The sequence below is a fragment of the Bos taurus genome, chromosome 25, assembly GCF_002263795.3.
Source record: "Bos taurus isolate L1 Dominette 01449 registration number 42190680 breed Hereford chromosome 25, ARS-UCD2.0, whole genome shotgun sequence".
NCBI lineage: Eukaryota > Metazoa > Chordata > Mammalia > Artiodactyla > Bovidae > Bos > Bos taurus.
This window is the reverse complement of record NC_037352.1, coordinates 34827598-34841659: the sequence shown is the minus strand read 5'-3', so window position 1 is coordinate 34841659 and position 14062 is coordinate 34827598. Positions and strand designations below refer to the sequence as shown.

The window sequence follows — 14062 nt, the reverse complement described above, 5'->3', positions numbered from 1 at the left end:
GAGCCTGGGGCCCTGTTGTCGCAGCCCCTTCATGGCCTCACCCTACTCGGTCTGCTGAGCGCCCACCGTGTCGGGTACTGGGACCATTAAGGCACTCAGTCCTGCCTCCTGTGTGATGGATCCTCATCTGAGCAAGTGTAGTCCCTCAAGGGCTTTGCTCACCTTGGAGCTGGGGCTGCAGTACTTGGCTGGGGGCCGGCCAGCGCCCCCAGCGAGGTGGAGGTGTCCATGTCAAGGCAGGTAGAGCGATGCTGCCCTAGCCACCAACGGGTCTGGGTTAGGACCCTGCCCTGTTCGTTGCATCTGCTCTTGTGTTCCCGTTTTGGGCCCATAAACACACACTTGGTGGAGAGCAGAGCCCGGGCCTTCCGGGGGGCCCTGCCACCAGATACCACGGGGCTTCATCTCACAGCACTGCCACCTGGCACACGCCCTCCCCCCAACGTGGCTCCCTTGGGCCCTAAGTCATCCACGCTGCACACGCAGCCCAGGTCTGCCAGACTCTGGCCAGGGAGGAGGGTGCTGTCAGCACCCAGGCTCCGGAACTGGTCCCTTCCAGCCAGGGAGACGTGCCCCAGACCCACAGTGCACCATGTGTCTCATGACTCGTGAAACAGCGGGGCTGCAGCCCACAGCCAGGGAGGGAGGTCTGTAGGCTTCTTCCAAAATGTGCACACAATTATGAACTGTTTTCTTTGTAAGAAAGTACTTAAACCTACACTAAAACGTTGTTAATCTTCCCTCAGTAGAAGGCTAATTTCAGATTCATCAATACGATGATATTATATTTTAGCATTGATTTCCCCCCCTTCTTTTTCTTAAGTTGTATTAGAGAGACATAGTTCTTCTTCCCAGCAAAATCCATTGATCCTCCTCAACCTGAATGTTTAAAGTCAATTTAACATTTAGGGAGTAAAAGGTCTCTGAAGAGACTCGTAACCATTGATTTTGTGTCAGGGTTGAAGAGCTAAAGTTTAAAACACACTGATTCTCCTAGGTTACGAAAGCCTAGTATATATAGCTGTGTGGAACCATGCTTCTCTTACTGGAGTTTTTTTTTCCCCTCCTTCTGCAGAGGTTACGATAAAAGCACTTAAAGAGAAAATCCGAGAATATGAACAGACTCTGAAGAACCAGGCTGAGACCATAGCTCTCGAAAAGGAACAAAAGTTACAAAATGATTTTGCAGAAAAGGAGAGGTGAGCACGTTTTGGGGTCTGCAGGCACCCATGTGCCGATGTAAGGTTTTACTTGTTTATATCACAAGTTTTTTTGTTGTTGTTGTTGTTAAAGCAATCCTGTGAAATAAGCCCAAGTTGGAAACCAGAATCCTAGGGGCTCTAAGGCAGTAGCCTCCAAACTTTTTGGCACCAGAGACTGGTTTCGTGGAAGATTGGTTTTCCACAGAATTAGGGAGGTGGGGATCGGATGGTTTCAAGATGATTCAAGCACATTCCACTTCCTGTGTGCACTTTATTTCTCTTATTATTAAACCGGCTCTACCTCAGATCATCAGGCATTAGATCTGGAGCTTGGGGATCCCTGCTCTAAGGCACAATTTTGTTTGAAAACTATAGGTGTCCCTTGTTCTGTAATTTGTAAGATGGGCTTGAGTGAAGTGTACCAGTCTCTCCCCATTGGGGAATGGTGTCTGGTGGTCCAAGGGTGTATCTGTTGGGGCTGCGTGAGGTGGAGCTTGAGCACAAAGCTTGTGTGGTTGACACATGGGGGTTGTACCCGAGTGAGATGAGAGGGGCAGGACTGTCTCCTGCTGCCTGTCCTCTCTAGGAAGCCCTGGGCGACCCCAGGCTCCTGCTACCTTCGTCAGTGGAATATTAGTATTTAACATCTCCCTCTGTCTCTGTCTCTCTCTCTCACACACACACAATATCTTGGTTTGTTGGCACTGGTATCAGTAAAATATGTTCATGCACCATCTAGGGATTGTGAGTGTTAGGTTTCCACTGGCTTGCTTCACCCAGAACTTTGCCACAAATAATGAATTGGATTTTCAGCTAGTGTGACGACTTAATGAAAGTTAGATTTCCTGTGAAAACCATAAGGACTGTTGAAGTCACCAGTTCAAATTGCACAAGTCAGGCTCTCAGAACTCTGGTGAAGCCAAAGTGTAAAAATTTCAGCCTGCCGTGGAGAATCATGAGACCATTAATGAGAGGCACTACATGTCTGGTTACAAGTGAGAGGCAGGCCCATGATGGCGTCCTGTGGCTGTTTCCCGTGGACTGGGAAGCAGCTGCTTAGACTTCCATGAGGCGGGCCAGTGGAGCTCTCAGGCATCACCAAGCCCTCTCTGGGGCACCGTGAAGCTGGCTTCATTTAGAAAAGAGGAAGAATGCCTGCTGCACTCACTGCCAGGTCCTCTCGGGGCATCGTCTCACCTAGTATCCAGCACAGAGCTGCCAAGCCGACGGTCTCATTTTTCAGGTGGAGAGACCAGGCCTCAGGTTAGGGACCTGCCCCCACTCTCCCACCCAGGCACCCAGAGGTGGGGCCGGAGCCCAAACCACCGCTGCACCCTGGCCTCCTAAGGTCCTTGCTGAAGCACCAAAGCCAATCATTCAGGTCAAGCCCAGCTCTGCAAGGAACGCTGCACCCATACCGCTGGGAGAGCCCCACAAAGTCAGGGCTCAGAAGGACGAGTCGGCTTTTGACCCAGCAGAAGTGGAACTGCTGCTAAATATGTCTCCTTGGAAAGTACTTTATGCCCAAAGAGATTTCTCACCCTGTTACTGAAAACTGGGGGACAGGGGACGTGTAAGTCATTGAAATGCCCTGCCAACAAGAAATGGATACATAAGAGAGAGTTTTGTTGAATTTGCAGTAACCCCAGAAATGTACCCAGCATAATATGAAGTGAAAAACGCATAGTACAGAATTATAGACAATGTGGTTACATCTGCACAGAGCAAAGTCATGCTTTATAGAAGTGTTACAATAAATTCCTGTAGAAATTTAATATTATTAAGTTGATTTTTCAAATTAGGTTAAAAGATTGATTATATTGAAAGATACAAATAGTTGACCACTGGAGGTGGAGGATAAAGCTAGATCTTTATCTCATTCTTTACCAAAAAATTGAAATGGATTAGGGTTTAAATGTCAGTAATTAAATCATATATATATGGGAAGAAAACATGGGCATTTACTTTGTTTTGAATGATTTTGGAATGGAGAAATCTTTCTAAGCATAAAAGAAAATTTATATAAATATGACTGCCTAAAATTTCATACAAACTTTTAAAAACAAATAAAGATGAATAACATTTTTATACCATCAAAAAACTGGGAAGAAATATTTGCACCACATAAAAGAAAGGGCTAATTTTCCTTACATACAAAGAGCTCTTACAAGTTAATAAGAAAAAGTCAGCACTACAAAAAATGGGCAGAGGAGAGGAACAGACAGTTCATACGAAGAGAAATTTTCAGCTGTATTCCACAATACAACTAAGTTTAATTTTATCCAGTGTTGGCACAGCAGAACACTCGAATGCTGTTGGCAAGAGTTTAAATTGGTGAGGTTCTTTTTGTTGGAAAGTTTCTGAATATCTATCAAAACAACAAAAACAATTGCATATACCCTTTATTAGTTCCTCTGTTTGAATTTTATTCAACAAATTCACTGTCAGAATTATGCAACAATACCTATGATGATCACTGTAGAATTGTTTAGTAGAAAGAAATTTGATAAGTCATCTAAATGCCCAGAGAAGCTGAGTGGAGTCGGTTATTTAATAAGAATGGGAAAGAGCTATATATGCTAGAGTAGACTATTTCTACAGTACTGAGATAAGTGAAAAGCTAGCTACAGGAGAACACGTGTGCCCTGACCCCTTTTGTGTGAAAAGAAAGGGTTTTCTGTTTATATACATTGTAATATATCACATCTGAGTTTATATTATGCTACAGTACATTACATATTACATTGTATTTCTATAAATAAATAAAAATTCTAAAGAGCTACAAAAGAACTCTATCTGAGGAGTGCAAATAGAGCCAAGATAGAGAAAGGACAGTTTACCTTCCATCTCTTATAATATTTGTGGGTTTTTTTTTCCCCAACACAGAGCATTTATTAGTTTTATAATTGAAATAGGTGCAAATGCAAGCTGTGCTTTTCCACAGATGATGGAAATTTGGGTGTCTTTTTTTAACTGTGCCATTTCTACTTTTCCGTATTCCCAGGTTTCTTCTTCATGAGAGCATGTGTTACATTCAAACGATGTAAAAATAATAGACTTATTTTTAGAGATTTTTCTGCCGATGAGGAGGAAGGAATGCTATTTATTGACCAGGGAATTCATCTGGAGATCCTGGGAAATATAAATACATGGAATGTGGCTGCAGACATTCAGAATGTCCCCATTAGGTATTAGCGCTGCATTCGCATTCCATTCTAACAGAAACGGAGCAGCTGTCACATCTCTTCAGTACATCCTTTATTCCAGCAAATTCCTTCCTTGTGTCAGCAAAATGTAAATGCATCATTCTTGTCGGGCTAACTTCAGGAAACAATGAGTGCGTGATGATGATTTTTCTTTTATTTCTTTTTTAAAAATAACTGGCATTTCAAGAATAAGCTGCATTTAGGATAACCTTCTACATCAATTGCCTTGCATCAGGTCCTACAGGAAGTACACTTCCCCGGGGGGTGACGTGCGGGTAAGAGTCAGGGGGTTAAAAGTCAGGGCATCAGGGCTCGTGGCGTTACTAGTGGTACCCAGCCGCACGCCTGCCGCCAGCCGTTTAAATGCAGCTCATGGCCGTAGTTCCAGAACCCACAAGACATTTGAGCAGCTCAACAAGATGACCAATCTGGCTTCCTCCTCTTCCTTTTCAGAAAGCTGCAGGAGACCCAGATGTCCACCACCTCAAAGCTAGAAGAAGCCGAACATAAAGTCCAGACTCTGCAAACAGGTGTGCTATTCTGCCTGCCCATCAGGCCACTGCCGGCCAGACTGACCCAGGACAGGTTTACTCCACATCCCAGTCCCTGCAGGTCCCCCTGACACCTGTCGCCTGCCACTGTGGTGAGCCTAGAGGAGGGAGGGAGCCAGCCCACACCCCAGTGTGCCTCAGACACCACTCGCCTCCCTCCCCCACACCACCCCCTTCCCACCTCGACTTCGTGAGTCACCCACTCTGAGTCCTGCGAGGCAAGGTGGGAGGCTGCAAACTCCATGTACATCACTGCCAGGAACCATCCTTTCTTCTTGCTCTTTTTCCAACAAACACGTCTAAATCACCAAACTGTCGAGGGCTGACTTGTCGTTTGGAACAATAATGGAGGAAAAAAACCATTATTTCTACCCTGTGAAGTTAAGGAGAACAGTAACAGCAGACCTTTAAAACTGCAAAAGTACCCAAAAATCTATGCTCAGGTTTTTCTTTAAACTTCTTTTTGCCTTTTTTTCTTTTTGTTCTGAAAGAGAAACAGGACTATATATTTAATTTAAATGTGGAAAAATAACAGAAGACATCATAATCCAGGTTTAAAAAAAAATGACAAGAGTGGGAGAAAATAATCACAACAAATTCCGATATGTAAGATCCCCAAAATATAAAGATCACCCGAAAATCAATAATAATAGATGAACAGTCCAGGAGAACAAGGAGCTAAGGATGGAAACAAGCAGTTTACAGAAGAAACACACAGCTAATACATATATGAAAAAAATGTTAATTTTGAATAGGCAGGGAAATGCTAATTAAATCAGTGAGAGATTGTTTTGCCTGTCAGATTGTCAAAAAAAAATGTTTTTAATTGATAATATCCAGTGTTGGTGAGAGTATAAGAAAAGAATCACACTCAGTATTGATGGGAATGTAATTGCCTCTTGGGAGGCCAGCTGGGTGGTATTTATCTGAAGTTGGAACGGGATCCCAGCTACTCACCCAGCACCTTCCCTTCAAGGTATCCTGTTGCCCCGGGCATGTGGCAAGCCCTGTGCAGGAGCTAAATTGTTACTGTCATTGTCATGCCCCAGCATAGAGAGATTTCTATGCTTCTGCTCAGGGCAAAGTGTAAATCTCAGAAGATGTTTGTATCATCCTATTTATGGGTGCGTGTGTGTTATTCACTCAGTCATGTCCTACTCTTTGCAACCCCATGGACTGTTTCCCACCAGGCTCCTCTGTCCATGAAATTCTCTAGGAAAGAATACTGGAGTGAATTGCCATTCCCTTCTCCAGGGGATCTTCCTGACCCAGGGATCAAACTCTGGTCTCCTGCATTGCAGGCAGATTCTTTACTGTCGGTATTTGGGGTCGGGGGGGGGAAAGGGGGAGGGTAAAAATATACATATGTGTATATATTTTTAATTTATGGGAGTGGGTAAAAATAAACTATATATGTATATACACTTAAACATATATGCAATTATATATGGAAATATTTTTTAAATAGTGAAATTCATTTGAAAGCAGGAAATTTACCTAATTAGAGGCTCATGGGATGAGGTGAAGCAGCAGTGGAAGGGGATTTTTCTTTTCCATTCTGTGATACTTTTGTAATCTTTGCCTCCTTTGAAATGAGAATATGATTTTTTTTTCTTTCTGATTTAATAGGAATAATTAGTATCTTATATCATGATTTTATGTCCTCTGCCTTTCAGCCCTGGAAAAAACTCGAACAGAATTATTTGACCTGAAAACCAAATATGATGAAGAAATTACTGCCAAGTAAGTCTTTGCCCATCCCCCTCTGTCCGCATGCATTTGGTCGGGTAGCTCCCAGTACTGCTAATCCATGAAAGGTCTCCCTGCTTCACCCTCCTGTTGATTGACTTTGCAGAGTGGTACAGGGTTTAGAAGATACTTGGCGTCTGAGCTGCTGTAAAGAACAGAGTGTCATTCCCATGATTCTTTGCATAAGTTTAAAACCTAAGATGTGACAATAAGCTGTGTCTGGTGCTCTCAGAACAGCCCTTCCAACTGACACTTTTTTTCTTAATTATTGTGAAGCCCGGTCACCACTGTGCCTTTTTCTAAGAAATTTTGGGAAAGCATCAGCACAGAGAAGGTGTGATACTTGGGACGTTTTGTGGAGCTTGGTGTGTGGCAACAGCATCACCTTCTACCCGTGCCCAAAGCCTCCACTCCCACACTGATCTGTCTGTTCAAACCCCACCTCATGGTGCTAGGCGTCCGTGTGCAGACACTTACACAAAGTAGGGGTGTGTGCATCTTTGGGCAGGTATATCAGATAAAGGTCTTGTCGGGAGGGAATCAGTGATCCACCGCAGGTGCCCTGTTGCCAGCCAGCAAGCAAGAAATAACACTGACATAAATCAAGAAAGAAAAAGAACAGATTGTTCCCTGAAAACGCCAGGCTAGTGTCTAAACTACTTTTTCCTGTCCCGGGAGGCTCCTCCCATCTCCCCCAGACACCCATCCACCACTCCCTACCCCACCCCACTCCATCCCCAACAGCTGTGTCTCCAGTAAGACTCAGCTCCTGCTGTGCTCACACCAGGCCTCAGTGGGCGCTGGTGGGTTTTGGGGGGGTGGCTCTGAATAGCGCCACCCTCCTCCCCTGCTCCAGCTCCAGGTGGGGCTCTGGTACTCAGCACCCTCAGTCCCACCTCAGAGGTTGCTGCTGGGCCAACTGCTCTCAGGGCACATGGGCGGGGGGTGGGGGGGGGTGGGGATTGACCTTTGCCCTGGATTGTTCAGCAGCTGGGCCAGGTGGTCAGAACCAATTTCGATCATGAGCAGAGAACTTCCTCACAGAGACTAAAACGTCCCAGTCAGTCTTGGTGGTTCTGGCCAACGTGTTGGCACGTCTAAATCCTGGTGGAACCCTCCAGATCACTGTCCCCTCTTCTCCTAGTGTGCTGAAATGTGACTTCAGATGGTACAGAAAGGACTGGTTCTAAGGTCCCGTGACCCTTAAAATTACACTTTGAAAACTGGCAGTTCTGGTATTAACCCTTCTGATCCCGGGCATCACTGTCAATGAGCCACAGGCATGCCCTCCCCACTGAGCCCACAGCCTGAGAGTTCCTCACCCCTGCAAACATATCCTCCGAGGCACCACACCAACTGCTGTCCCCTTGGCTGTCCTAGGTGTTCGTGTCTGGGTTTCCTTTTCTACCAGCCATCTTTGTTTTTCTACTATTTCTGCTTAGACTTTATTCTACTACACAGGTTGTTTTTCTCAGTAAATTTGATTTTTTTTTAATTATAATAACTTTAACCTGATACATAGTTCTAACCTTAGTTTATAGCATTTCTTTTCTAAAGGTTTAATCTGAAGATGCTATGCTTATTCCTTGATTCATTCACTCTTATCCACATCATCTTGCTGACAAAATTCATAGGGACTTTGGGGGCTGATATGTTGGATTGTTTCCTTAGTTTTTTAATTTATGTTTGTTAAACCACACCTCTTTCTAAAAGGCACAGATACATCTTGTGTATCTACAGTCAACAAAGTTTGGTTTATTAGGCACTTAAAAAGCTTTTTTGTCTCCAGCCATACCACGCTGAACGCACCCTATCTTGTCTAATCTCAGAAACTAAGCAGGGTCTGGGCCTGGTTCGTACTTGGATGGGAGGCCTCCTGAGAATACTGGGTACTGTAGGCTTTAAAAAAAAAAAGAAGCAGCAGCTGTTGTACAGCCAACCAGTAAGCCCATCTAAGCCCATGGTTTCCAAACTGTGAGTCGTGATTGTGAAATCTGTTTAGCTAGTGGCAACCGGCTAGTTGGGTCATAAGTAGAATATAAGGAAGGTGGTGACCGGGATGGCCTGGGGACAGGAGGAGGGAGGAAGGGGCATCTTCTCCCCATCCCTAGCCTTTCCTTGCTGTGCTTGGAGCCAGGGTGCGATGCTCAAGGATGATTCCAGTCTCCCAGGTGGTCTGCTCCCTGGGAAGGGTCAGAGGTGCCTCCTGAGATGACAGGATGATTTTCAGCCCACAGTGTTGCCTTAAGTTACTGTTCATTGATGCAGGAAACCCAGCCTGAGTCCATTCCTTAGTAGCCAGCTGCATCATTTGACGGTAAGATTGTTAAATCTCAGGTCACCTGAATCAGCAAGGCCACCCAGGAGAGCACCAGAGGCTGGTCCTCCTGACCCCAGACCTCTCCCTTGAACTTATCAGAGCCCGCTGACCTCTGATAAATGGCAGTAGTTGATGGAGGCTCAGGGAGAATCATCTCTAGACTACGTCCCACCATATCAGTGTATCTTAAGGCCAGAAAGCTTTTTTTTTCCCCCCAAAAAAATACACATAAGTGAAAATCCACACATTACTTCCGCTTTTTCATTGAACTAGAGTAAATGGAGGATAGAATCAAAAAACATGGAGTCTGTTATTCTGTCATGTAAAATGCTTTGCCTCCAAACTGCAGCTGTAGTTACCACCTGCTGACGGGGCCACAGGTGCCCTTGGGGTGCGTCCTCACCTGTGATTGTAGCAGGAAACCCTCATCTCCTCGGATGAGTGGGGAGGCAAGAGGTGCGACATGTACCTGGGCACAGAGAGAGTGAGCCAGATGGGCACAACCCAGATCCACCGTCAGCTCCACTGACGTTCATGGAGACCTTCAGAGAAGCTCAGGGAGAACAGCCATTGCGATCCAGCACAATCCCTGCTGTCGGGGGGACATTAGCATACTATCTGCAGCATCGGGGTGTCGACAGAAGACAGACAGCCCCCTCCAGCTAGGACAGTCAGGAGGGAGTTTAACATGGCACCACAGGGACAGGGAGGACCAGCTGGATGCCGGTATCCTGAGCAAGCACTGGCCGGGCCTCACTCTGCCTGTATTGGGAGGGGACAGGGCTCCAGGGCAGTACCAGCAACCCCTGACCTTACCCTCCTCTGGGCCCTGGCCAGGACTCCCCACTGCCAGGGGAGGACCAGCAGGAGAGGGAGCTGGTGAGGGGGATAGTGGGTCTCTAGCACAGGCCCCACCCAGCTGGAGCCAAAGGAGAGGCTGTCAAGGAGGCCTTCCTGCAGGTGGTGACCTGTGATTTGAGGCACAAAGATGCGCTGGAGTCAGGGGTTGCTGGAGGCAAAGGAGCTCCATCTGTGAAAACACCAGGCATCAAGGCCAGTCACCTGGGGGACAAGCCTGGAGCTCTGACAGGCTGATCTGCCAGGCAGGTGGGCATGGTGGACGCCGGGGCTGGACAGAGACTCAGAAGGGATCAGCCCTGTCCAACTTTTTGTGACCCCATGGACTGTAGCCTCTGTCCATGGAATTCTCCAGGGAAGAACACTAGAGTGGGTAGCCATTCCCTTCTCCACGGGAATCAAACCCAAGTCTCCCACGTTGCAGGCAGGTTCTTTACCGGTTAACCAACAGGGAAGCCCCAGATGGGGGTCAGCAATTCTAAATATTAATAGAAGCAAACGTCTAACACAGGGCAGCTGAGGGCCCAACCCTTACTGTAGATGATTCCCAGAGGAAGTAATCCATAAAAAATGTAGAGAATGGCCTGAGATAATAATTGCTACTTTCTTTTAACTTCAGAAACAATCGCTTCAGTCTTAAAGCTCCCACACGGAGCCGCCCCCCGCCGCGCTCCACCTCTCAGTTCCCTCCCTTTTCATTTTCTGGGAAAGGTCTGTCATTCTACCGTCTGCTTCCAGCCTGACTTACTTGTCCTGTGTTCGACTAGACAACTTTCCATCTAGTCTAACACTTACCAGTAGAAGCCCACCAGGGCCCAAGCTCCTCACAAGTGGTCTTAAAACATTTTAAAACAATGTATTCTTCTCCCTTCTCAAAGGAGAGATTCTTAAAAGGGTTTCTTAAAAAACTTCCCTGGCAGTCCAGTGATTAAGACTCCACCCTTCCACTTGAGGGGGCACAGGTTTGATCAACCTGGTCAGGGAACTGAGATCCTATATGCTGAGCAGCAAGGCCAAAACAATTTGTTTTTTAAGTGTTGACAGAAAATGCAGAACAGGAAGTGGGTGGGAAAGGCATCATGGAACATGGGCTTTGAGTGGGTCATGGCGGGGAGGGGTGGTGGGTCCGCTGTCCCTACCCCATGTGTTCTTGGATAAGCTGCTTGATTTCTGGCCTCTCTTTCCTCACCTGTAAAATGGGCAGAATAGCAGTCAGAACTCTGGGTGGCAGTGGAGGGTAATGAGGAGTTATGCCCACAGCCCCCAGCACAGTGACAGCTGTCAGCTCTTCTGTTGTCAGCAAATAGAAGCTGTTCCCGACAAGCTCGCCCTGAGCTTGGTGTATGTGTGTGTTTCTGAAATTACGGGTCTTGGGAAAATCTGGCCTGAATGGCATCATGTCCCCAGAAGGTTTGAAGAGTACATGTTGCCTCTCCCTCCCTGGGAGGATGTCACTGGGATGACCATCCTTCGCTGCCCCCACTGGGGACCGAAGCCCACAGGTTGGAGGCAGCGAGGCTGTCAGGAGCCCCTGCTGACTGGGTGCAGCCGTCAGCCTGCGTCAGCTGGGCCGGCCCGCTGGCTGCGGCGGGGACAGCAGCAGGAAAGTTTTCCATGTGTAGGCTTGAAGCGAAATGTAATTAGCCTTTATGTGCAGAACAAGGCTTCATTGATGAATACAGCTGGTCTTTGTTTTGTCCTGTCATTGAGAGTGGGAGGTAAAAGTGTTCTTCTTCATGTTTATTAATGCAAGATTCCTTAGACAAATGGCAAGCACAGTTTAATATTTGTTGGAACATCAGGGGGCTTGCCAAAACAGTTGTTGTGTAAGAGGATTGCAGGGTTTCAGATTATAACCGTTTCTGGGTTAAATAAATGAATTATTTCTCTGCTTGTTTTTTTGTTTTTTTTTTAAATGGAAAAAGTACCTCCTCCTCAGCTGGTCAGGCTATGTACAGATCTTCTACCTTCTCTTAGCAAATAGAGACTTAGCACCCCAGCTGACATTAACATGGAGATTCTAGCAATGTTGAGCAGGTTGGGTAAGATTTCAATGGCTCCCTGGGATGGCCTTGGAGGAAGGGAGACAGCTTCTCGGGCCCCAGGAGAGAGGTCTGGACAGCTCCCCCCACCCCCGACTCCACGCCTGTCCTGTGCAGCTGTTCACTTGTGGTTGGGCTTAGGTGACCACTGCCCATGGCGGGAGGAATGTTACCCTCCAGCCGAGATACCAACATTCTGGGCAAATCTGCAGGAAGTCCCATTTTCACTAAAGTCCACGGCCACCTCTTTGCTGTGTCCCCCAGAGTCCTGGTTGCAGAAGGAACTTCAGTTGTTAACACACACAGTCAGCTTGTTAAATTCCTCCTGACTTGTGGGTGGAGGCTCTGAGCCTCCGATGAAAGGAAATATTGAATCGCACTGAAATACTGCCTTTTTTTTTTTTTTCTATAGCTAATGTTAGTCTGAGGAGAATTTGCACCTCCCAACCTTTCCTGCCAGTAAAATTCATATTTCTTAAGGTTACTCATGTTGTATTTCTTGCCTATATGCTTTTTAGAAAGAACCACATTGCATGCACACATGCTTAAGCAGTTCATTACGAAAGAGACGCCTATGAAGAACTTCACTTGGGATCATTTTAGAGTGTTTTCTCTTTATCGTGTGTATACAACCAGTGTATAATTACAAAGTGCAATATGCTCTGAGAAAGCAGAAAACTTGCCCAGGTGAGCTTGACTTAGGGCTTTATTGAAATTGCTTATGGGAGCCTGTACTCCGCACCCACATTATGGAGGGAGGGGACTCCTGTGTCCCAGCAGTGGGCACAGGGGGACCTGAAATGTTTGAAAACATGAGGATGCCCAGGGTTGAAGACATGATTCTGCAGTTGATAAATGTAGCCAGTGTGCAGTCAAAGGCAAGGGGTCGAGCGCGTCCACACGTCCAGATCACTCTGGACTAAGTCATGATGCCTTCTTGCATGCTCCAGCAGTCATGGAGGATGTACCTGTTGCACTCATTTTATAGACAGGGAAACTGCCCTGGGAACATGGAATCAGGCCCCAAATCCAGACCTTTGGACTCAAAATCCAGTGTCCTTTGCACTTTCCCACCATGACCTGGAAAGTCTCTTTCTGTGCTGCCTTCAGAGAGCAGTGTTACCGACCTGCTGCTCACCAGGTGATGGGTCTTCTTGAAGGGTTTTCCATCTTCTCTCCCTCTCCACGAGCCCTGATGTATTTACCCTCACAGACTGATTTCCCTTTTATTTATTTATTTTTTTACAGTTCCACATGCAAGGCTCAGGAAACTGAGCCAGGTAGAGCCGAGTAGCCAGCATACTCCCATTAGACAGACTTTGCTTCCCCCAACTGAATTTGAAAAGACCACCTCAGTGTCCGGAAACAGAGTCTCCCTGCTGTACCTTTAAGAAGAATGTAACATTTTCTATTTCCTGGCTTTTTGATGAGTCATCAGTTTCCAGTACGAGTTGCTGTAATTATCCTGGTTAGATTAATTTCCCTAAAAATGGAGAAGCAGCTACTTTGATGGTTTCAAAGAGATAGACTTGAATAAAGAAACCCCTGTCCTTTAAACCTTAGAGAGAAATCAGACGTGCCAGGAACAAATGATGCTTTTTTTTCCCCTATACCTTATCTGCAAAAGGGTGTGTGCATTTTGCAGAATTCCTGTGATTTTTCCTCTCTAAGCATTTTGCTTCATACCTAAAGCTCCATGCCTGCATGAGTACCAAAGGACTTTCCTTGGCTTTTGCACTGACTGTATCTGTTTTGCCTTCTCTTCTTGTACAAGCAGTACAACCCTGATCTGAAGTTTTTTCCAGTCCGAGAACTGTGCAGAAAGAAGGGCCTGGCTTCCTATTCTCAAATCCAGGTAGAAAGTCCTCTCAGTGCTAAACATTCTTCACCTATTCCGTGGACTCTAGGCAGGTCTAAAAATTACATGGCATCAATGAGAACTGGCGCTGTTTACCTCCCTTCAGCTAATCTTAAAACACTGTGTTGAAACGCAGGCAATGTGTCAGGTGCTAGAACTACAGAGTAAAGAGGGCAAGGGGAGTTACGGGTGTGATATGCACACAGACACGAATCACACACTCTGTACATAAAAACACGTGCCACGCACGTGTACGTAGAGCTGTCCGGAATGTGT

General features: G+C 46.3%; 1 protein-coding gene across 10 annotated transcripts in view; it reads left to right on the top strand.

The window, feature by feature from the left end:
* The window catches only part of CUX1 (cut like homeobox 1), a 349421-nt gene that overhangs the window by 210942 nt on the left and 124417 nt on the right, over positions 1-14062 (top strand). For all 10 annotated transcript variants that reach the window (XM_024985277.2, XM_024985276.2, XM_024985274.1 and 7 more), the window contains exons 6-8: positions 1076-1199; positions 4862-4938; positions 6636-6702. In XM_024985277.2, coding sequence (XP_024841045.1) covers positions 1076-1199; positions 4862-4938; positions 6636-6702 — 268 coding nt within the window. The remainder of the gene's footprint in view (positions 1-1075; positions 1200-4861; positions 4939-6635; positions 6703-14062) is intronic.